The 25,081-nt window shown below is 47.6% G+C and overlaps 1 protein-coding gene across 4 annotated transcripts in view; it reads right to left on the reverse strand.

Annotated features, from left to right (window-relative positions):
* Positions 1-23,278, reverse strand: part of ADA2 (adenosine deaminase 2) — a 30,298-nt gene extending 7,020 nt beyond the window's left edge. For 2 of the 4 annotated variants that reach the window (XM_072799630.1, XM_072799631.1), the window contains exons 1-7: positions 23,126-23,278; positions 19,851-20,180; positions 17,581-17,806; positions 15,790-16,000; positions 4,574-4,701; positions 2,567-2,657; positions 1,141-1,249 (exon numbers count right to left, since the gene is read on the reverse strand). In XM_072799630.1, the coding sequence (XP_072655731.1) occupies positions 1,141-1,249; positions 2,567-2,657; positions 4,574-4,701; positions 15,790-16,000; positions 17,581-17,806; positions 19,851-20,172 (1,087 nt within the window). In that variant the 5' untranslated portion in view covers positions 20,173-20,180; positions 23,126-23,278. The remainder of the gene's footprint in view (positions 1-1,140; positions 1,250-2,566; positions 2,658-4,573; positions 4,702-15,789; positions 16,001-17,580; positions 17,807-19,850; positions 20,181-23,125) is intronic. The other 2 variants (XM_072799633.1, XM_072799632.1) reach the window with 2 other exon arrangements.
* Between the last annotated feature and the right edge of the window lie 1,803 nt (positions 23,279-25,081).

Raw genomic sequence — 25,081 nt, forward strand, 5'->3', positions numbered from 1 at the left:
ATCTAAGCACCCAACATCTTCATTTTGACCTGAAATTACAGCCATGATCTGGGATTCCTTTTGCTTAGGGTTTACACATTTTAAGGACTGGGATATGGGAAGGTCTGAGAGATGACCCACGAGCCTATGAAGTGAGCTTTGGGAAACAAAGGGGTGGCTAAGCCAATGGCATTTCAGAAACAATAGCAGTGGGGTCTGCTTGAGCTGGGTGGGGTCACCCCTTCAGCACTGATGAGTGTGGACAAAGCTTCCTAATTGCTAGAGCAGGCCTGGTCCTAGTCCATCTTCTGCCACCTAACCCATGTATGACTTAAGACAGGTGAATTAATCTCCTAGGCACAATTCATTCATTATAAAATAGACATCAGAAAGGGCTCAAACTCAAGCTCCACTAATAACTAGCTCCTTACCCTTGGACCAACCACTGTATTTGGAGACTTGGGCAATAAAATGAGGAGGGGGGCACCTGGGTGGCTCAGTTGGTTAAAAGTCCAACTCTTGACTTCAGCTCAGGTCATGATTTCAGGGTCCTGAGATCAAGCCTGGTGTCTGGCTCAGTGTTCAATGGGGAGTCTGTTTGAGATTCTCCCTCTCCCTCTGCCCCTCCTCTCTCTTCCCTCAAATAAATAAATATATCTTCAAAATAAAATAAAATAAAATGGAGATAAAAACACCTTCCCAGCAGAACTGGAGTGAGAATTAGTAATAATATATATATATATTTTTTTTAACAATTTATTTATTTATTTGTTCATGATAGACATAGAGAGAGAGAGAGGCAGAGACACAGGCAGAGGGAGAAGCAGGCTCCATGCTGGGAGCCCCACGCGGGACTCGATCCCGGGACTCCAAGATCACGCCCTGAGCCAAAGGCAGGCGCTAAACTGCTGAGCCACCCAGGGATCCCCAGTAATAATATATTTAACGTGCCAGATATTGTTATTCCTTCTCCAGGGGCTTGTCATCAGGATTAAGTGAAATAATTCCCATATAATTTGTCCATACAAAATGGACAAATACAATAAAACGACTCTCAACAATATCAATACTGCCCCAGGATCCTATCAGTTCTCTTGAGTGATGATAAGGACCCCTCCTATCTATCACCTCCTCTGTTTTGCTTGTCTCCATATGGCTCACCTGTCTCTCCAGCATGGAAAAAGTAAGGCAGTTTAACACCATGCAAGGTGGGAATCATCAAAGCCTCCTTGTAGTCAAACAAGGAGTAGCCAGTGTCTTCATGCCCCACCTGCAGGACAGAGAAGAGGGGACATGGAGCCATCTGCTTGGTCCGTGCCTCAGCTGTAACTACAACAAAATTATGCTTTGCAAATTAAATGACACATACCCACACACACCCCGGGATTTGTAGCTATGTGCCACGAGTAGAGTACCTTAGGATAAAAAGTGTATTTCCTTCAGAATGCCTATTTTAATTTGCTGGGGAAGGGGACAATGACACATTTTTATAGTAAGCCAAATACGGATATTCAATGTAGTAGAATGGAGTGCAGACTTAATAATGAGTTGGACCTTGCAAGTAGATCCCTTTGAACAACTACTATCCCCCTTCCAACCCCAAATTCCTTCCAGGACTTGTCCATTACAGTCCTTCTAGGGACTGATCTGGAAGCTCTATACTAGAGGTGCTTAGTCAGCCTCCTTTGTCCATTCCTATGGTGCAACTAGGAGGCTCAGTCATTTAAATGTCTGCCTTCAGCTCAGGTCATGATCCCAGGGTCCTGGGATCAAGTCCTACATGGGGTTCCCTGCTCACCAGGGAGGCTGCTTCTCCCTCTCCCTCTGTCCTTCACCCCTCCCTGTGCTCTCTCTCTGGGTCAGATAATTAAATAAAATCTTAAAAAAAAAAAAAAAAAGAAGAAGAAAATAAAATCCACTCTTATGCTACTGTGGATGGTCTGAAAACAAGAGCTTAAGCACAGGCTCAGGTAAAAAGTAGTTTCCATAAGAGGGAGTCAGGATGGCCTTTGAGCCAGTTAGCTCCAACTAATTTAGCTTCCTTCATGAGATTGATGGGTTATCACCTGGGAAGTGTGCCCTGGCTGTCGGAGCTTGGCTATGGCTTTGATTTGGTGGAGGGTCAGGGCACCACCTATGGATGCGCAGCTTCGGAAGTAGCTGAGGAAGCAAATGGGATGGAGGGGCAAGGTACAACTCTATATCCTTGACAGTTTTGCCCAGGGCTATCCCCATCTCTGCTTCCAGACCCCCTGCCGCCGCCGACCCCCTCCATGTGCCACAGTTTAAAGAGCCCCCTGTAGGTAGGTAGAAAGAGGGCGGATGGCAGGGGAATGGGACTAAGCCCACCATTACTGCCCAAGCTCCTCGAATTCCTTCCTTATTCTGGAACTCCCCCTTTCAGCCTCCTGGCCCTTTCTGCTCCCCTTCTTGGAGCTGTCTTCATCCTGCTGGCCCCCAGAGAAGGTCAGTGCTAAGCTCTGGCCAGGCCTGTGCCTCTACAAAGGGTTTGGTGGGAGCTGCCAAGTCCTGCAGGAAGAGCAGCTCCTGGGCCCCGCTCTCAGCTTCATCATGCACAGTCCATTACCAGGTCAAACCCTGCCACCATCCTGGGGAACATGGTTCGAAGCGCCATGGCTGTTTGCACGGATTTCATGATGAAGGACACATTTTTAAATCTGCGAGAGACAGAGAGAAGTGGGGGCAACAGCATGATTTGGCGTTGGCACTGCTGGGCACCCCCAAGTGGCTCCACTAGTGCCTGGGGCTGAGCTGGTCCAGGGTACACAGCAAACACTTCCCACACCCTCGCCCCACTGCCCACATGACCCTGTGCTGCCCGGGCTACTGGGATCCCTACCAGTGGCTACATCTGAGAAATACATCACCCATGGGCAGCCCGGGTGGCTCAGCGGTTTAGCACCGCTTTGGCCCGTGGCGTGATCCTGGAGACCTGGGATCGAGTCCCACGTCAGGTTCCCTGCATGGAGCCTGCTTCTCCCTCTGCCTGTGTCTCTGCCTCTCTCTCTCTCTCTCTCTCTCTGTGTCTCTCATAAATAAATAAATAAACCAATCCTAATATTTGTCTCTTAAAAAAAAAAAAAGAAAGAAATACATCACCCAAACCGAACCCTATCCAGGACTCTGGCTGGCTACAGAGGAACCCATAGTGTCTGAAAAGCAAAACGAGGAAGAGAGATTCATGGGATAAGTTTCATTTATCTACATTTGGATGAAGCAAAGAGGCCTCGTTCAAAAATTGCCCTGCATCCCTGAGAGGATGGTTTCCTGAAGTGGGTGCCCTGCAGAGCCTGAAATGCAACAGATCACCCAAGTCCCTGTCAGGTCAGCTGGACCTGGCACCTATAAGTCCTCTGCCTCCAATTAAATCAGCAAAGCACTACAGAAATCACAAAACCAAACTGTCTGTCTTCTCTCCACACTCCCTCTGCTCAAGTCCAGGATAGGGACGAGGCAAGCAGCACAACAGAAGCACCAAAGGGAAAAGTCTGGTACAACTCTGTGACAGAACAAAGATCTCTGCACAGCAGATGACTCACTTGTTCCTCAGTTCTGTGGGCTTAGATTCCTCCCACCCCCTCCTCCATACCTGCTCATTCCCTCTCCTTCAGAGCTCTAAGGGAACACAGGAGCATTTACCACCTGCTGCCTAGCCCTCACATCCTCTTGCTATTGACCCCCAGGGAGCCTCTGAGGGGACCCAGGGGGCCCAGCTTACAAGCCCCCTCCTGGCTGACTAGCACACAGGTGTAGGCCTCTACTCAGCAAGCCTCAAGCCCTCACAAGGAGTGGAGGGGCCTCAGCAGGGATGGGGCAGGAGGTGTCTGACTGCTCTCCAAGAGCCCAGCCTCTAGAGTTAGCTGAGCAAATGGAGGAGCTGCCCTTCCCCAAGCCCTGACTCAGTGTTGATCCCCATATGATTGCTCCACATCCCCAGCCCTGTGTATCACAGGCCTTAGACTGGCCACCCTTTGACAGGAGGAGAGAGCCTGCCTTGGTAAAATCAGAAGGGAAGTTAAGCGATAAAGCTTTCTGCGCTTGCTTGGGGGAAAGAGTGGGCCCTTGTTCACACCACCAAGTCCCACATCCATGCTCCTGCTGGGCGTCCACACACAGACTCTGAGGTAGCTGTCCCTCAGGGCTGGGTCATCAGTCAAGGCCTTGCACAAAGCCATCCACAGCCATCCACAGCACATGGCTGACATTAGGCAGAACCCCAAAGGCAAATTGAAACAAAGAAATGAGCCAGTTATCTGAACATATAAGCAAAAACATATCCATAACTGAGTCATCCAGGCCAACATGGGGTCAGAACCTAGAATTTTCTGGAAAATTACCAAAGTTCTTCATTTCAGCCTGGGGGGGTGGATTCAAACTGGAAATGACTTTAGAGGTACGTGTTTGCACACATGCACAAACATATCTGCCAAGCCCATGGCTCTTTGGCAGCAGGGGTAGGTCTCTGACACCAGTCCCCTAGCCTCCCATTCTCCTCCCCTCCCTTCCCAGTCTAGTGGCTCTGCCTGCACCCCATTCTCCCAAATCCTGCAGCTTCAGCTATGTTCTCTCTCACCTGTGATCCGTATAAATGAGTTTGATTCCAATGAACCCAGGATGCTTTTTCGCAAACATATAAGCCACTTCTCTATAAGTCCTCACTGACCACTCTCGGCTATGGACGGTCCCATTCAGTTCATACACCTGAGAAGGAAGCATGGTCATGATCAGACATTGGAGGTGAGCGAACTTCATTCTCATGGCCAAAAATATCTAAAGCCAGATCGGACTTTACAATTTCCTTGTCCAGAGCCTTCAACAACCTCTGATATTTATCAGAAGTCCTAGTCCTATGTGGGAGAATGCTCTTGAACACCCAAAAGCTGGGTGTCCGCCTGATTGATTCATTCATTACTGGGTCCTTGTACCTAAAGCAGTGCCTAGCACATGGTGAGCTCTAAGGGAGCTCTATGGTGAGCGCCCAATAGGCATTTGTGTAATGAATGCAGAACAGGTCAGCTGGGGATAGGAAACAGCCAAAAAGAGGAGGCCAAGGACCCACTTCATCTCCTCACTTTACCACCCCTAGGTGGGATGTCCCCTGAAGTGGACATGGTTAGGGGCAGAGTGCGAAGAGCCAGTAAGGGACTGTGGGTAAGGCAACAAGAATGAACAAGTGTCCTTTGTGAGAGACAGGAAAAGAGTGGGTACATCCCCTGTAGTATCCCCTGCAGCATCCTCTGCAGCTCCCGTCTCCTCCCCCATCACGAGGTCAGCTCTCAGCCACTTGGTCAGCTCTCAGCCCAGCCAAAGTGGCAGTTCAGGGTGAGGACAGGATATGGGAGTTTCCAAAGAGATTGTGAGACAAAGGAAGATGCAAAGAAATAATATGCAGAAGTTATTTCTATGACTCTCAGTTAAAAACCTATGGTGTGAAAAAACAAAAAAACAAAATAAAACAAACTAACAAACAAAAAGAAAACCCTATGGTGTGGGGCCCCTGGGTGGCTCAGTGGTTGAGCATCTGCCTTCAACTCAGGTCATGACCCTGGGGTCCTGGGATTGAGCCCCACATTGCGCTCCCCACAGGGAGCCTGCTTCTCCCTCTGCCTGTGTCTCTGTCTCTCTCATGAATAAATAAGTAAAATCTTAAAAACAAAACAAAACAAAACAAAACAAAAAAACCCTGCCTTGTGTAAGAAAACAGGCTAGGCTCTGGAAGGGTAGCCAGTGCTAGTAAGACAAGACACCTGCCCTTAAGGAGTTTCCAAAGACAGGCTCCATTCATTTTTGTGATACAAAGCCAGAAGAATTAAGTGCTAAATAGAGGTTTATGGGACCTCAGAGGAAAAGGGGGATAGGGTCAGAAAAACTTTATTTATTTATTTATTTATTTATTTATTTATGAGAGACACACAGAGAGAGAGAGGCAGAGACACAAGTAGAGGGAGAAGCAGGCTCCATGCAGGGAGCCTGATGTGGGACTCGATCCCAGGACCCCAGGATCATGCCCTGGGCTGAAGGCAGGCGCTAAACCACTGAGCCACCCAGGGATCCCCGAAAAGCTTTTTGAGGGAAATGGCATTGAAGCTGGGCCAGCTCTGCACTGGCCCCTCTGGCTAAAGCATTGCTAATCCTGGCATGGGGAGCAATGGTTCCACACAGAGCCAGAGCTGCTGGGATTCAGGGAGCAGAGGCTGAAGGGCAAGGCAGAATGGAAGTCATGAGCTCTCTCATCACCTAAAGTAGAGAAATCCTTTCTCCTGACTGGGGTCAGCTCTTGCATCCCAGCATCCCAGGACGCAGTGGTCTCCAGGAACCTTTTCTCATTGCCAGCCAATCACTTGCTCACTCTTGCCAGCCCAGGGCTCCTGCCCTTTCCCTCCCAGCTGTGCCCTGGAGGTGCTGCCTTTTGTTCCAGGGCAGCCTTCCCAGCACCCTCTTCTCCCCAGGCCAATAGAGCAGCCTTTTTGCTCTTTCACCTCCGAGGGTCCTGTCCTACAACCCAGGTTGGGGGAAGTGGAATGAATGAACAGCTATTTCCAACCCCTTCTCTTGGCCTCATTGGCCTTGGCTCTTTGGTTTCCTCTGCTGCTGCCCACTGAAGCCTGATGTCTCATGCAGTCCCCCACAAGGCTGCCTCAGCCCCTCAACTGGGCTCACTCTCAGCAGGTGGATCTTCCCTAGCTGCTTAGCCTAGGAGTGGACATGCTCAGGCTTACTGAAAGTTAAAGCTGTCAGAACTTTCCAGAGGAGAGAATCCTTAGTATTGCTAACTCAGTATCAATCTAGTATAGCCTGCTACTATTATTATTTTTACTGAAGGAGATTAGAACATGCCACCCTAAAATATGCTACTTTTGCATAAGGATTATTATGAGTAGAAGGCAATCAAGCATAAACATAGACAGAGCTCTGCGACTTCCTCCTATCTGCCTAAAAGCAAGGTATTAACTCTCATGAAGATGCTCCCTCTCCCATCTCCCTGCACCAGGAGAACAAGGCTTATCACTGGAGACACAAGGTCAGCATGGAGATGGGTGTAATGTAGCCCTTATCTTGTGTGAGCTTCCCCCACATAGCTCCCTTACCACAATTTACTACCCCAGAAACCCAAACCCCTTTCCCTCTATATCGCTGTTTCTCCACAATTTATCAACACTGGTTAAAATAGTGTATAAGCACTTGATCTATCCATTTTTGGAGGGCTTCACTTTTTTCTACACAAAGGCTTCCAAGCACTTAAAAATTAAATAATAACATCAAATGCGATTTGTCCGCCTTTTCTCCTGTTAATGAAGCTTTTGTCAGTTTGATTTGCAGGCCCCAAAACAAGAACCTTAAGAGGGTAAAGAAAAGTTTGCTGTCATCCTCTCCTACTTTACCAAGGATTTTTAAAAGAACTCTTCCTGCCACTGATCAAGGCTTACAGACTTCCAGATGCTCCACTAGAATCTTCACAACTTTGATGCCTACAGAACCTATACGCTGTACCCCAGCAGTCCTCCAAGTGTGGCCAGGGAACCCCTGTGGGTCCCCTACTTTTCCAGGCAGTCTGCAAAATCAGAAACTCTCTTCATGAAAAGTTTAAGATCTTTTTTTTTTAATTTTTTTATTTATTTATGATAGTCACACACACAGAGAGAGAGAGGCAGAGACATAGGCAGAGGGAGAAGCAGGCTCCATGCACTGGGAGCCCGACATGGAATTCGATCCCGGGTCTCCAGGATCGCGCCCTGGGCCAAAGGCAGGCGCCAAACTGCTGCGCCACCCAGGGATCCCCGAAAAGTTTAAGATCTTATTTGTCTTTTTCATTCTCCTCGCATAAGGGTACAGAATTTTTCAGAAGTTGCATCGCTTGTGACAATATTGCTCTGACAAATAATGGATTGTGTGCTTGCATAGCCTTGAGTTTTGAAATCTTCTCAGTTTTAGTTTCTAATACAAGCTAGGTTATACAGGATATCATAGATATAATCCATACAAACAAAAGCTCTTTAGGATCCTCCAAAATTTTTGAGTGTAAAAATTCGAGAACAGTTGCATTAAACAAACCCAGAACTGGTACTTGAAGTTTTCTTGGCATTTTCTAGGTGATTTGCAGAAGGGAAGACCAGAATTCTTCCCCATGCTTTGACTGCTATGTCATTATTGAGTTCCCTGCCCAGACACACCAACTGGATTGTAAACCACTGTCGGCAGGATCCAGGTCCTTTGGATCTTCCCACCACCTCCTCCTATAGCCCTAGTGCAGGAGCTCCACAAATAAGCATTAACTAGAGAAGAGTTTACTCTTCATTACTAAGCCCCAGGCAGCAGTTTTAAAGAAGGGATGAATAGATGGATATCAGAGGGGTAGCCAATAGAGTAGTGCTAGCAGAACTGAGGGAACAAAAGAACCTTAAAAAAAATCAACAAATGACAATTCTGCCTAAAAGAAGATCCTTGGCATATTAAACAAGTCTGTGCAGATATGCAAATGACACAACCAGAAACCTGATGGGGGCTTGCATATGGCCGCACTTCCAAGCCATCAATTCTGTCATTCCAGTACTTATTGAAGGAGAATCTGGGACCCCTGCCTTGCAGGGTTCCAATCCCACTGCCAGTTCCCATAGCATGGAAGGTTGTGAAGAAGGAATCTGGCCCCTGGGGCTGCAGATGCCAGAGCCCTAGTCTTTTGGTACCTCAGTAAATCACCACAGGGGCTGCCCATATCTTGTACTCCTGGGCTTCTGGCCTCTGGCCAAGAAACTGCAGGCTTTATGGAAGCACCTAGGGCAGGATCTGAATGTGCACAAGCACCCCGATTTCAAGGAACAAGAGACTTGTTTCAGGGGGAGACCTGCAACGCCTCACAGCCTTACAGCCACTCCACTATAGGTCAGAAACTTGCTAGGAAGCCAGGCATTCAAGTAAAGTACTCAGTTGGCTAGAGGGTTCTGGACAGCCTTCTGGGTCAGGCTCCCGGTGGAGATATGTTCTGTCCCAGGCAATCATACCTCACAGCACAGGATCGATGCAAGGATCAAATGAGTTAATATTTAGAAGGCAAAAAAAAAAAAAAAAAGAAAAAGAAAAAGAAAAAGAAAAAATTGGAAAGCACTCAGAAATTATAACTATTGGGGCACCTGGCTGACTCAGCCAGAAGAGCCTGCAACTCTTGATCTCGGGGTTATGAGTTCAAGTCCCCACTGAGTGCAGAGATTACTTTTAAAAATTAAAACTTAAGGTCCCCTGGGTGGCTCAATCAGTTAGGCATCTGCCTTTGGCTCAGGTCATGTTCCCAGGGTTCCAGGATGGAGTTCTGCAGAGTCCAGTATCCAGCTCTCTGCCCAGCGGGAGTCTCCTCCCTCTGCCTCTCACCCTGCTTGTACTCAAGCTCATTCTCTCTCTCTCTCTCTCTCTCTCTGTAATAAATAAATAAATAAATAAATAAATAAATAAATAAATAAAATCTTTAAAAAATTAAAACTTAAAAAAATGATAGCTATTAATAATATTACCAATCTTATTTTTTTTAAGATTTTATTTATTTATTAATGAGAGACACAGAGAGAGAGAGGCAGAGACACAGGCAGAGGGAGAAGCAGGCTCCATGCAGGGAGCCTGACATGGGACTCGATCCCGGGTCTCCAAGATCAGGCCCTGGGCTGAAGGCAGCACTAAACCACTGAGCCATCTGGGCCGTCCCTATTACCAATCTTATTATTAAGACTAGATGTAGAAAAACAACTCAAAATCTGCAGTTATCCTAGGACGATGAGTTAATATCCTAGAATTTAGCAATCAGTAAGTACAAGTAGGAGGTTTCTCTAAGACTATGTGATACAAAAGCTGCTATATCCATGTAATAAGCCCTTTTGAGTTGAAAACACATTGGATTCAATATAGATTATCTCCATTTTAAATTATAGTTTAATTGTGAAACTATGAAGTTGGCTATTTACATAAATCAATATAACTAGTTTTCACCACTAGAGCACCATGCATTTAGCATGCACTAACTGAGCATCTATTATGTGCCTGGTATATGCCAAGAGCTTTATATCACAATCTCATTTAATCTTCAAAACTACACTACCATGTAGTTCTTATTTTACAGATGGAGATTACAAGGCTGAGAAAGGCTAAGAAACTCAGTCCTACTTCCCAACAGGACGTTCAGAATCTTGCTGACCCTGGGTGTCTCCTGTCATCAGAGCAGCTCCGTCTTCTAGTGACTCAGGTCCCAGTGTCCCAGCTCTGGCTGCACATTAGAATCACCTGAGGAGATGGAAATGCCTGGGTCTCACCCTAGACGAATTAAATCAGAATCTCTGGGGTAGAACACAATCCATTATTTGTTTGTTTGTTTGTTTGTTTGTTTGTTTGTTTGTTTGAATCTCCCGGGTGCTTCTAATGTACAATGTCCAGCTAGGGTTAAGATCTACCATTTTTGTGGACTTGACAGGCAAGTAAACAGCATGATTACTGCAGAGCAGGATAAATGCTATTATGATGGGGAGCAGCTAAGAGAGTTATCCCAACCTCGATTGTCTGTGTTCTTGCAGAGTTACACCAGTAACAAGAGACTTCAGCAACAAGCCAGGTGGAATTTTCAGTGGAGGATCTGCCAAGAATCCAGGAAAAACCCTGGTGGTAGGGAGTGGGTAGGCCAAGCAACGGTAGGGTTTGTTACACAAGTAGCAGCGTCCAAGAAAACGTCTGGGCACGACCATCTCGGGTGCACCACCCTGTCTCTCTCCTAAGACCCCCTGTCCGTTAGTGCCAGCAGGCCAAGCTCCTGTTGATAATCCTCTGGGGTCTTACAAGAGCTCCAGTCTGAAGACTGGCCAGGACCCAGTCTGGGCCTCAGATCGCGACCGTGGGGGAAGGGCCTGGAGCCCAGGAGATAAGACCCGCCTAGCAACTGTTGCTAAAGGCAAGTAGCCTTTGTTATCAAGCATTAGTAACACAATAGGAGGCTGAGCAGCCAGGATAGTCCATCAACATCATCCCAGGCCCTGAATTAGCCCCACAAGCAAGAAGGGGGAGGCTGTGCGGCTCAGCAAAAGAATTCCCGTGCAGGCGGTTTTTAGTTGTTAATGTGCGGTGGCTCCCCCTACTCTGGCTAATGGGGGGCAGTAAGGCAGAGACTCTCCGTTGCAAGAGGCCTTTGTTCCGGGGTCAGAGCAGAACAAATGGTCAAATCCCATCCCCCTCGGCCTCTCCAGAATCCCAAATCCCAGCAGCCTTCCGCCTTCTAGGATGGCGGGGGGGTGAGCAGGGTGGAGGAGAGGTTAGGAGCAAGGCAGGGGCTCGGAGCTAAGTCCCGGAGCTGAATCTCGGAGCCACTCCGGAGCCACTCCGCGGGGCAAGGAGAAAACAGCCCCGCAGGGAAAGAGCAGGGAGCAAGCGGGAAACAACTGCTCTCCCTCCAGTTCTCCGCATCTTCCCCTAAATGCTTCCCCACCGGCTCAGGAGGAGGGTCACCGCGCTCACCACAGCCGAAGCCTCCGCGATGCCCCCTCGTCTCCCCTCCGGCCCTCGGGCGCCCAGGGCCCTGCCCCGATGGATGGGCCGCCTCCCCCGCGCCCGCCCCGCGCCGAAGGCCCCACGGGGAGCGAGCCCTGAGCAGGGCCGAGCGGCCACCCCTGGGGCTCTGCCCTAGAGACGGAGGAGACTCGAAGCCGGTGCCCCCTCCGGGAGCTCCTCCGAGGTGGGGCAGGGCTGCCTCAGTGCCCACAAAATCCAGCAACCTGGCCTCTACCCATCACTCCTTACCACCAGTGTGATCTTGAGCGAGCCCTCGGCCCCTCTAGCCTCAGTTTCCTGCCTGTACGGCGCAAGCTTGCTACGCAGCCCGAGTGCTTCGTAAAGGTCAAGGCAGAGAAGGCCCTCGCTGCCAGTGCTCGGCGTCGGACCATCTGCATTAGAATCAGTGAGAGGAGGGGGGAAAGCTAGTGGATTTTGCGGCTTCCTGGCCCTCCCCAAGAGCACAGAACTAGGATTCTGGGAGGTGGGGGTTTAAACCTGAATTTTAAAGAGCACCTCCAGATTATTCATACAGCAGCCAAGTTTGAGGGCCACCACCACCAAGCATGACTATCACTCTTGGTGCCCCTTGGCAACGCAAGGTGTCGTGTCCGTCTGAAATACCTCACGATCTGACAAAAATAAGGAGGCAACAAATGCCTGGTGCTGGAAATCTGCATCACCAGGAGACAAAGACGAGAGATGTGCACTCGGGCGGGGGTGGGGGAGGCGGGAGGGAGGGGTTGTCTGACGTACAAACCAGCTTCTGTGGGACCCAGAGAGGAGGACAGACTTAGAGGGGCTGGAGCCCAGACTTGGAGAATAAACAGGCTGAAACAGGGGAATAAATTGTTCTGGGAAGTGAAATTTTTTATACCTCACATAGGCCAGGCCCACTGCCAGCTCATCTCTTTTTGAAAGTCTTCTCTTAATAGGTGGATGGACCCTCTCTTCCTGTAAAAGGATCGTTTGTGTCCAGGTCTTATTTATTCTGCTCACAAAACTGCTGAAAGCTCTACGGTGGGCACAAAGGTCACCCTCACTCCCACTTCCCAGGAACTATACTCAGAGCTTTCACAACCACACAAACGTCAGACCCCAGGGCAGATAGGCACCCTTATCTGGGAGCCACCTCTTCAGGAACCCCCAGGGCCGGGCCTTAAGCTAACCTCAGGTGGGGATTAACATATCTAAGGGGAAAGGTGGGTCAGTCCTGAGAATTGGCCAGGAGGAAGCTTTATGAAGGAAAGGGGAGCCCTGATCCACAAACTGGAATTACTGGTTCTTGGGACAGGTGTATCCTTCATTACAGGGTCCTTGAACACTTTAGATCAAACTGGGGGTAATAAAATCAGTTCAGGGATCCCAACAAGAATTTAAAAATTGGGACGCCTGGGTGGCTCAGTGGTTGAGCACCTGCCTTCGGCTCAGGGAGTGATCCTGGAGTCCCGGGATTGAGTCCCACATTGGGCTCCCTACATGGAGCCTGCTTCTCCCTCTGCCTGTGTCTCTGCCTCTCTCTGTGTGTCTCTCATGAATAAATAAAATCTAAAAAAAAAAAAAGAATTTAAAAATTTGGGGAGTGCCTGGGAGGCTCAGTCTGCCTTCAGCTCAAGTCATGGTCCCAGGGGCCTGAATGGAGCCCCACATTAGGCTCCCCAAGCAGTGGAGAGTCTGCTTCCCCCCTCCCTCTGCTGCTCCACTTGATTGTGCTCTCTCAATTTCTCTCTCTCTCTCTCTCTCTCTCTCGTCAAATAAATAAATAAAATCTTTTTTTTTTAAATAAAATCTTAAAAAAAAAGAAAAAAACAAACTGGGGGATCCCTGGGAGACTCAGCGGTTTGGCGCCTGCCTTTGGCCCAGGGCGTGATCCTGGAGTCCCGGGATCCAGTCCCACATCCAGCTCCCTGCATGGTCTGCCTCTCTCTCTCTCTCTCTCTCTCTCTCTCTCTCTGTTTCTCTCATGAATAAATGAATAAAATATTTTTAAAAGTTTTTTTTAGAATGCACAAATACACAAATATCAGAATCTCTGTACATTGCTATGTTTCATAGATAAGTAATGGATACATGTGGAAACACTTTCCAATAAAGTCAATTTATTCTAGCACTTTACCCACCCTGGGAAAAGGATAATAATTTTCATCAGATTTTCCAAAGATTAAGAACACTGTTATGGACCCCCTTAGATTCTCAGAGCTTAGTGACAGCCTTAATTTTTTTTTTTTTTTTTTAAATTTATGATAGGCACACAGTGAGAGAGAGAGGCAGAGACACAGGCAGAGGGAGAAGCAGGCTCCATGCACCGGGACTCCGACATGGGATTCGATCCCGGGTCTCCAGGATCGCACCCTGGGCCAAAGGCAGGCGCCAAACCGCTGCGCCACCCAGGGATCCCAGTGACAGGCTTATTACTGGGCTCTGGCTCACCAACATCCTTCTGGCTATAACCTGGCTTCAGGAAAGTCTAAGATTTGCCTTCAAATCTTGAAGTTCTCTCGGGAGAACTTTCCAATCAAGATGCTTAAGTGTCTGGTCTAATTGATAGTTTTCTCTGGAAACCAGCATTCTGACTTTCTTATTTATACTTCTGTCTCTTATGAATTTGGTCAATGTGTTTCAGTCCTCTGGAGCACTATCACTTCTGAGTGTACAAACAATAAAATTTCTGAGCCTGTAAAGACCATGGAATATGGTAACAAAGCCAAAATAATGCCAGCCTGTAGACCTTACCACAAACTTAGAGGTCAGTCACCAAGGCGTTGGTATGCTCAATGAATATTTCAATGAATGAGCAGACTAGTTAAGATACAATATCCGGGAGAGCTCTACATAAAGGTCACGTACCCCAAGCCACTTAAAATCTTCAAGCAGCTCAAACTCTCTGTGAGCCCACCAAATGAAACATTCAGAAATCCTGCCCACTCCCACAGCACCCAAATCCCTCCCACAAATAGTCCTTAGGGAAGTTCTGTCCAACAGACATCCCAAAGGAATGGGCCAGGAACATCTGATCACCTGGGCTGCTCTAACAAGGCATCCTCTAAAGTGGAGGCCATCTTAGTTCTCTCCTGCTTTGATAACACTCCTTCTCAGCCTGCTTCATGAACTTTCCATCTTATTTCTGTTTGCAGGGTCCCCTTCTTGGCCTGCTCCTCTTTTCAACTGATTGCTTTGGTGGGAACCTCCTCCCTCTGACAGTTTTAAGGATTACCTTTCTGCAGACAAATGTCAAACATCTGTTTCCAGGCTAGAACTCTCCTGTGGGTTCCAAAGTCATGTATGCAGCCACTTCCTGGACATCTTCATAGGGTTGTCTCCTAGACACCTCCAACTCTACAGGTTCAAAACCAAACTTTCTATTCTCCTTCCCATCCTGCTCCTCTTCTTACATCCCCTATCTCCATCAAGGTCACTACCCAACTCAAGTCAATCAACTCAAGCCAAATGCCATCCAAAGTCTTCACCCCCACATGGTTGGTCAGTAAGACCTCTGGAGTCCTCCTCCAGCACACTGCACATCTCCTCGTTGCTTCTGTCTCCTAGCTTTGTCATCTCACACCTGCTATTCCCCTGCTCTCCCAGCCTCCGTCCCCACCTCTCTCACTGGGCAACCTTCTCATTGCAGTCCATTCTCCCCAGTGCTACCAGGGTGATCCATTTGCCAAACCCATCAGCTGTCCCAGGACCAAGAGCATAGTCCTGAGGGACTCTGGGAAACTAAATTTTTTTTTAAAGATTTTATTTATTTATTCATGAGAGATACAGAGAGAGAGAGAGAGAGAGAGAGAGAAGCAGAGACACAGGCAGAGGGAGAAGCAGGTTCCTCGCAGGGAACCTGACGTGGGACTCGATCCCAGGTCTCCAGGATTATGCCCTAGGCCGAAGGCAGGCTGAGCCACCCAGGGATCCCCGAAACTACATTTTGTTATGAAAGAAGACAGATAAGGAAGGTCCAGGCATGAGACACTGCTCAGAGTTCAAGGCCAGGGAACCCCAAGCAGCCAGCAGGCAATAATGTGTATCTGGGAGAAGGTAAGAAGTAGGGGTCATGAGAGAAGGGGGTAAAGGGCAGTGAGGGGGATGTTCACGGTATCATAGGGGCCAGACAGTACAGAGCAAGGTTTCCTTGCTCATGGGGGCCCTGGAAAGACACATTTCCCATTCAGGATAAAACCAGCATCCAATCCTATAGCAATAGGATGGGGAGCCAGTGAAGACCTACAGGGTAAGATCTGAAAGTCGAACCAGAGCAGAGGAGAAGGGTGGACTCACCGGGAACAGCATGGCTCTGAGCTCCAGGTAGAGCACATTGTCCTGGTAGAACTCCTCCAGGGCCTGGAAGACATAGTCTCTAAACACTGGCGCATAGTAGACAAGGCCAGAAATTGTGAAGAAGATGCTTTGAAACTTGGACCAGACAATAGCTTGGTTTGCGTAAGCCACCTCAGGGTTCTCAGTCATCAGAGTGAAATTCTTCAGCAGTCTGTCCAGGACACAAAGGGAAAAATTGAGGAAGTGTGTTTCAAGCCACAGCCTTCAGGTACCTACCTGCAGGATTCCTGCCCACCTTGCCTCTCCTGCCAGGAGCAAACCCAAATGCCTTGTAGGAGCAGTGATGAGAGGCCAGGGGAAGCATGGAGCTCTCTGATGGGGGCCCCCTCCCTGAGATCCGCCGTGTGCCTCTCAGGACCCAGCTCAAGGCGGGATGCTCCCACCGACCAGGCTTTCCTGCCCCTCTCCACATGCTTACCCAGCTCGACCCCACTGTCGGACCAAGTTCTCTTTAGGGGGTGTTATGCACTGAATTGTATCCCCCTAAAATCCATACATTGATGGGATGCCTGGGTGGCTCAGCAGTTGAGCACCTGCCTTTGGCCCAGGGTGTGATCCTGGAGACCCGGGATCAAGTCCCACGTCAGGCTCCCTGCATGGAGCCTGCTTCTCCCTCTGCCTGTGTCTCTGCCTCTCTTTCTTTCTCTATCTCTCTCATGAATAAATAAGTAAAATCTTAAAAAAAGAAAATCCAAAAAAAAAAAAAATCCATACATTGAAATCTTCACCCTCAATGTGACTGTATTTGAAGAAAAGGCCTTTCTGGTGGTAATTAAGGTTAAATGAGGTGTGGGGCCCACACAGAATGGGACTGGTGTCAGGGACACAAGGAGTGCACACACACGGAAGGCTATGGGAGGACACAGTCTGCAAGCCAAGGACAGAGGCCTCAGGGGAGAGACCAAGCTTGCCAGTGTCTTCATCTTGGATTGTTAGCTTCCAGACCAGTGAGCAAATCAATTTCTATTGTTTAAGCCACCCGATCTGTAGAATGCTGTGATGGCAGCCCCAGCAGGCTAATACAGTAGGTAGGATGGAAATAACTCTGGACCGGGCACCACAAGACCCAGGCCTTGCCCCGATTAGCCATGTACAGAGCTTCACATTTCTTATTCATAAAGGGAAGTAACCTTGTAAAGGCACTCCGTAGATGGTTCTGTGATTAAAATAGTTTATTACTTATAATATTACTCTACAAGTGTGTTAGGAAGTCACTCTATCATGATTTCAAGGTGTTTCACCCACCAATGCACTGTCATTATTCCAGGAGCTGGGAACTTTTCATCTTTCTGGTATTAAGCATCTGGACAAATCTCATTTGATGCAACAATAGTAGTATTGTTAATACCTCTTGCAGATCAAATTGGATTTAAATGAGCCAGGAACTTACTATTTGAATGCTTTTATGAAGCAATGTATCCTGTAAAGGGCAGCAGGTGGCTCAGTGGTTTAGCGCCACCTTCAGCCCAGGGCCTGATCCTGGAGACATGGGATCGAGTCCCACATCAGACTCCCTGCATGGAGCCTGCGTCTCCCTCTGCCTGTGTCTCTGCCTCTCTCTGTGTGTCTCTCATGAATAAATAAAAATCTTAAAAAAAAAAAAAAAGCATCCTGTAAAGTTTAAAGAAAACACCAGATTTGCATCTATGGATCTGTAGCGAGGAAGACGCACACGCTTCCATCCACTACCTATAATGAGCACATGATTTATTCTTTCTGAACCACACTCACCTGTTGTCAAACTCAGTGACATTCTGCAGCTCCTTTCGATATTTCTCCAGCAAAACCCACTCTGAGCACTCTGCTGGCATAGGGGTTGGGGGTGCTGGATAAGCAAATTTGAACTTCAGCGCCCCCCTTGGGGTGATACAGAAATGGCAGTGGGGCCTGTAAGTGACATTTTTCACCAGCCAGTTCATGCTCAGGATACTGAAGTCATGGATGTGTAAGGCAGCCCCTGGAAAGGGAAGAAAGGCAGGGGTGGGGATGAGGCAAAAGAGGTGAAGTCCAGATTCCAGGGCCTAGGGCTCCTGAGGACAGTATAGATGGGCAAGCAGTGAGAAGCACAGGATGTCTGTCTGGTGGAGTTCCTTGGAAACACTCATAATGCACCTTCTCCACTCCAGTGCAAGGAGCTTCTAAGCCTAGAGATACCTTTGTCTCCCTGGGATGGCTACAGCCTTTTCTGCGCCACTTTAGGAAGGGAGCTTCCCTCACTAGACCTCATTCAAGAGAGGCAACCTGAGGAGGTGGGGGAGCATCAGGCTTGGAATCATTAGACTGGGGTTCAAGCTGGGCTCCATCTCACCACCCAACATCCCCATAAAGGGATGTAACAGGAAGGAGCCTCAGCCCCTCCCTTGACCTGGTCCAGATCCTCTCAGCCTGCTCCCCAGTGCCCCACATACCGGCTTTGCATTCCCTGCTTCTGGTCTCATCTAGGCAGCTTCCGGCCGTCAGGATTCCCACTGATGCCCTATGCTTCTTTCAGACCTGACACCAATTTTGACTGCAGAACTCCTCAAGGCACACTATCCACTGTCCCTCTGCTCTTCTTGCTCTGTCTTAGCACCTGGCCTTGACACTGGCCACTTAGGGGTTCCAGCTGTGTGAGCTTTGGCATGTCACCCTCGCTAAACCTTATGTTCTCCATCAAGTGGGGATATTATTTCACCAATTTGCGTTTCTTTTCTAAATCTCTACTTATTTATAGCATTAAAATAAAGAGGTATAGAAAAGTCCTTGGGGCACTCAGGTGGCTCATTTGTTAAGTGTCCAACTCTTGGTTTTAGCTTAGGTTGTGATCTCATGAGGTCCTGAGATGGAACCCCACATATGGGCTCTGTGCTCAGTGGGGAGTCTGCTTGGGATTCTCTCCCACTGTCTGCCCCTCTATTCACTACACTCACATTCTCTCTCTCTCTCTCTCTAAAATAAATAAATAAATCTTATTTTTTTTAATATTTTTTTTCTTTATTTATTTATGATAGTCACACAGAGAGAGAGAGGCAGAGACACAGGCAGAGGGAGAAGCAGGCTCCATGCACCGGGAGCCCGGGTCTCCAGGATCGCGCCCTGGGCCAAAGGCAGGCGCCAAACTACTGCACCACCCAGGGATCCCCAATAAATAAATCTTAAAAAAAAAAAAGTCCTTATAAGCTGCAAACTACTATTTGTGTTTGTTTTGGTTTTTAAGATTTTATTTATTTATTTGAGAGAGGGCACAAGCCAGGGGGAAGAGCAGAAGACAAGGGAGAAGCAGACTCCTCACTGAGCAGGAAGCCTAATGCTGGGCTCCACCGCAGGACCCTGAGATCACGACCTGAACCCAAGGCAGACATTACCAACTAAGTCACGTTTGCAGGCGTCCCTGCAAACTGTTATTTGTGTGTGCAGGATTGTAATTATTTTACTATTCATAGAAATGTACATATACTATAGACAAACCCTACTAGAAATGTGTTTATCCAGGATGCTCGTTCATACCATACCCTGTTTGGTACCTGACCCCCCAAAACTGGTAGAAGAGTCAGATGCAAGAAAAGACATGAAAGGAGAATAGGTCCTATGGGCTCCAGTACTCCCTTAGGGGTGGACACATCAGCTTTGTCTGTGAAGACAGTAATGCCCAGCACCCACACCTTACCGTCTCTGAGGCAGAGTCCCCTTGGAAGCAGGGCTTTGGGTTTCCAGGATAAACCAGCAGCCACCCTGGACCACCTCCTCTCTAGCTTGTCAAGCAAGAACAAAGATGCAGAGTAGCCAAGTCGGGTTCTCGCTGCTCCGTTCATTTATTTTTAGTTTTATTATTTTTTTTTATGTAGGCCCCACATGCAACATGGTGCTTGAACTCATGACCCCAAGATCAAGAGTCCCACGCTCTGCGGACTGAGGCAGCCACATGCTCCTCACTGCTCCATTTAGAACAATAACAACACTGGCTGCCAGTTTAGCTCCCCCTATCTTCCCAGCACCCCACACCACCCTCTCCAAAACTCCACCTTTTGGCATCTTCTTCAGGATGTTAAACACCTCACTTTTCTCAATGAGATTCTTGGCCTGGAAAAAGTGCATGCTTGGGGGGAACTGGTGGGTCTTCATGGCCTGTGCCACCTCAGCCTTCTTGAGGGCCATGAGCCTCTCGTTGGCCAGCTCTTCCTGTTGGGTCAGCACCAACTGCCCCCCCAGCTGCATCATCCTCTCTCGCATCAATAGCTGGGTTCGTGCTTCATCTATGGACATGGTTGAGCAGAAAACAGATGTTGCCACCATCAGAAGCAGAGAGAGCAGGGCTGGCCGCCCTGATGGGCCACCCACAGACATTGGGATGCCTGGAAGAGGAAATTGCACAGACTTGGAAACAACATATCTAAAGAAGGGTCACTGAAAATCTACAATTCCAATGTCAAACTCTGATTTTCCTTCTCCTACTCTGTTCTCAGATTACCATATTTTATTTATTTATTTGGGAGAGAGAGCACTCATGAGCAGGGGGAAGGAGCAGAGGGAAAGGGAGAAGCAGGTTCCCTGCTGAGCAGGAAGCCCGACATGGGGCTCCCATCCCAGGACCCTGAGATCATGACCTTAGCAAAAGGCAGACTCCCAACCAACTGAGCGACCCAGGCACCCCTATAATTTTTTATATTATAGCTGGCTGGTTCAGTGAGTGGAGCATGCAACTCTTGGTCTTGGGGTTGTCAGTTCAAGTTCTGCAATGGTTGTAGAGATTACATAAACATGTTTTTTAAATTTAAAAATTAGGGAAACCCTGGGTGGCTCAGCGATTTGGCGCCTGCCTTTGGCCAACGGCATGATCCTGGAGTCCCAGGATCGAGTTCCACGTCGGGGTCCCTGCGTGGAGCCTGCTTCTCCCTCTGCCTGTGTCTCTGCCTCTCTCTGTGTGTGTCTTTCTTGAATAAATAAATAAATAAAGTCTTAAAAAAAAAACTGATTTTCTAAAATAAATAAATAAAATTTAAAAATTAAAAAAATTTTAAAAATAATGGAATGAGAAAGAGCTTTTAGAAATTGAAAATACAAAAGTTCTGAAGGGTGCCTGGGTGGAATAGTCAGTTGAATGTCTGACTCTTGGTTTTGGCTCCAGTTGGGCTCTGTGCTCACCATGCAATCTGCCTAAGATTCTCTCTTCCTGGGATGCCTGGGTGGCTCAGTGGTTGAGCATCTGCCTTTGGCTCAGGTCCTGGGATCAAGTACCACATCGGGCTCCCTACAGGGAGCCTGCTTCTCCTTCTGCCTGTGTCTCAGCCTCTCTCTCTCTGTGTCTCTCATGAATAAATAAATAAAATCTTTAAAAAAAAGTTTTAAAAATACAAAAGCTGATATTTAAAAAATTTACTAGCAATATTACAAGATGGAATTGAAGATAATCTTTTAGAAATTCGGACAAAATAAGAGAGAAACAAATGAGATGATTATTGGCTCAGGAAGTCCAATACCCAAATAACAGACATATCAGAAGGAAAAAGAAAAAATAGAAGAAAAAAGTAAACAAATAATACAAGAAACTGGGCCAGAATGGAAGACCTGCAACTCGGTTGATGAGGTTTGTTTAGCTCCTAGCATAGTCCAATTGCTCAATGGCCACACCAAGATAATATTATCTTGACATTTCAGAACATTAACTCTAAGCAATGCTAATAGCTTCTAGAAAGCAGCTAGTCCAGGTTGGCAAGAGCAAGGATTTAAGACAGAAGGAAAGAAATTTGCTTGTATAGGGTCTCCTCATGCCAGGCTCTGTGTTAGGACTTTACCTGGGTCATTTATTTGAATTTCATTTAAGAATTATGGGGTGCCTGGATGACTTAGTCAGAGGAGCATGCGACTCGATCTCGGGGTTGTTTGAGCCCCATGTTGGGTGTAGAGATTACTTAAATAAATGTTTTTTAAAAAAGGAATTATTTCTGCATACTTGAAAATATAATACAGTATCCTGGAAAGAATCAAAGCTATAAATTGGAAGACCTCAGGATCAGTCCCAAATTAGTATGTCTTTAACTGTGAGACCTTGGGCAAACTGCTTAATGTCTAGAGGTCTCAGTTTTCTCACCTGTGGAAAGGTGAATTCCACTAAATCAGTGGCCCTCAAAGTGTGACACATGTATCATCAGTAATACAAGATATCACTGTTTAGGATGAATAAAAAAATTTTAAAAACAAGTTCACTTAAAGAAAGATATTAAGTAGGGGTGCCTGGTGGCTTAGTCAGTTAAGTGTCTGCCTTCAGCTCCTGTCATGATCCTCAGCAGGAAGCCTGCTTCTCCCTCTCCCTCTGCCTGACACTTCCCTTGCTTGTGCATGCTCTCTCTCTCTGACGAATAAATAAATAAAATCTTTTTTTCAAAAAAAAAAAAAAAAAAGAAAGATATTAAGTAAATAGAGCTGCAGGGATATGAAAAAGATGAAAAGCTTGCTAATCATTGAAATACATTACAGATTCTTTCCAAGGCCAACATTCAATTATCCTAAATAAGGTCCATCAAACTCCCAAGAGGGAATTTTCAGAAGGAACTGGATACTATTTGCTCTGGTACCACAGCTATGGTAGGGGCTGTACTCTTCTAATCAGAGAGTTGGACTCCTGAAGAACACTGCAACTTCACGAAGGCTTCAAATCTCTCTTTGGACTACAGTGTTTGCAACGGCTGAGACATCGAGGGCAAGAGGAGAGCGACATTTATGTCACCATCCTGTCCACCCCATGCTGTATCCTGCAAACAATGGCCCCGGCCCCCTTGCCCTCCCTTTTTATTTTTTTATTATTATTTTTTCCCTCCCTTTTTACTACACAGAGCAGAGGCCACTGTGCTCTACCATCTCCACCTCTGTCCTCTCCACAGACCCCAGAAGTAGTTGTGTGGCCCAGCATCTAGGGGCTTTTCCCTGCCTGCAGGTCCCAGCCCAGCTGGCTGAGCATCAGGAAAAACAATCCCCATGACAATTACCACCATACTTGCTTCATCTCTCTCATTAATTTCCTTTTACTTTTAAAAGATGCTGCATGAAAACTCGATCATTTGTTCCTGGAGTAAGAACAAGGCAACAGACCGTGTACATCTGTGACTCTGCGAGAACGTCCTGGGGCCCACAGCCATTTTCAAAAGCCTGCCCTGCAGCCAGGCTACCTTCTTCCTCCCCTAGAAGGGACTGGCTGCTGCGGGCGGGGGCAGGGAGGGCTGCCACCAGGTAAGCAAAGCCCAGGGGCCTGGCGTCCCAGCCACCCCATGGCTAGACCCCCACCCCAGGGGACCCTCGTTACCTCAGAGCAGCTCCAAAAACTGCGCACTGTTTGCTGAGTGCCCCCAACAGCTGTGTCAGAGGCACCAGAAAAGCTCACCATCCTGTTTTCACTTCCTGTCGGGGCAGGTTTCACTTCCTCTTGGTCTCTCTTTGGAGGCCTGAGAAACACGTTGGCCAGGAGGACAGAGTCCAGCAGAGCCAAAGCAGCAAGTAAGCTTGGGAATATGGGCTTACACCTGTGTGTGCGTGTGTGAACTTGTGGGTGGTCTATGTGTGTGTTTGCATGTATTTGTGTGGAAGTCATGTACATCTCTGTGTGTGTGCATGTGTGTACGTGTGTGGGGCTATGTGTTTCTGAGGCAGTTATAGGCGTGTTTGTGTGAGTTCATGTGCACGTGCAGGCTTAATAGATTTGGGGGGAGGATATGTATGTTTGTGTTTGAGGTATCTTTGTAGGGTCTAGAGCATAGTTTTAAACAATAAGCACCACAAAAAGAGTCCAAAGTCTCCTTACACACTTTGGGAAGTACACCCCTCCTCCAAATGTGATTCGTGGGGCAACCCTCTAGACAGAGGGTGAAAAGGTAGATATAAGAGAAGGTAAATGAGGCAGCCCGGGCGGCTCAGAGGTTTAGCGGCGCCTTCAGCCTGGGGTATGATCCTGGGAACCCAGGATCGAGTCCCGCGTCGGGCTCCCTGCATGGATCCTGCCTCTCCCTCTGCCTCTCCCTCTGCCTGTGTCTCTGCCTCTCTCTCTCTCTATGTCTCTCATGAATAAATAAATAAAATCTTAAAAAAAAAAGAGAGAGAGAGAAGGTAAATGTGTTAGGGGGAAAATCTAAGTTATTTGAGGAAGTAGGGAGATGTAAAGCAGGAGTGATGTGGGTAGGGAGGACAGGCAAGAAAGCAAGCAGCATAAAGGGTCCAGAGGAAGAGTGGAATGGACTCGAGCCCTGATATCCAGAAGCTGGAGTCTGGCCTACCTTCATATCCAGGCCAGGCCATTCGCAGCTGTGTGGTTTTGGCCATTTTTTTTTTATAAAGATTTTATTTATTTATTAGAGACAGCATGAGCAAGGGGAGAACAGGAGAAGCAGGCTGCCCCCTGAGCAGGAAGCCTGACTCAGAACTTGATCCCAGGACCTCAGGATCATGATCCAAGCCAAAGGCAGCTGCCCACCCACCCGAGCCACCCAGGTTCCCCAGGCCTTGGCCGTGGTATTTAGCCATGGTATTTAAACTCTTGATACTTCAGTTTCCTAATCTGAAGATGGAGGTCATAAAGCAATGACTACACAGGTCCACGATGAGCACGTTTGCAAAGTGCCTGGTAAGTTCTCAAGAAATAGTAGCCATGGGCACCCCGGGCGGCTCAGCAGTTTAGCGCCGCCTTCAGCCCAGGGCGTGATCCTGGAGGCCCGGCCGGGATCGAGTCCCACATTGGGCTCCCTGCATGGAGCCTGCTTCTCCCTCTGCCTGTGTCTCTGCCTCTCTCTCTGCATCTCTCATGAATAAATAAATAAAATCTAAAAAAAAAAAAAAAAAGAATATGAGACGGTACCAGTCACTTATGTGACACACGCCTTCCCCAGAGACCTGCCCTGTGCCTCTCTCCTTCCCAGCCCTCTCTCAAGGCCTTCTGCCTCAGAGATACCCACAAACCCTCCAGCACTTCTGCTTCTGCAGTTCCTAAACTTCTAGAACCATGAGGCCCCTTGTCATCATCTTCTCCAAAAAGTAAAAAGATCATCTGTTTCATAAACAAGGAGAAAACCAAAAGTGAAAATACAGAGAAACTAGAATTTCCCTCCTCACAAGGTCAAGATTAATGTTTCTACAAGTCAGTGAAATCAGAGGAAACATACAAGTACTAAAGACAAAATTGACTGACAGAAGGGTAAGAAGGGAGAAATCACCAATTTTGAACATAAATCATTAGAGGATTTTTTTAAGATACCAGATTAGAGCTAAAGAT

This window comes from Canis lupus, chromosome 25, assembly GCF_048164855.1.
Source record: "Canis lupus baileyi chromosome 25, mCanLup2.hap1, whole genome shotgun sequence".
Taxonomy (NCBI): Eukaryota; Metazoa; Chordata; class Mammalia; order Carnivora; family Canidae; genus Canis; species Canis lupus.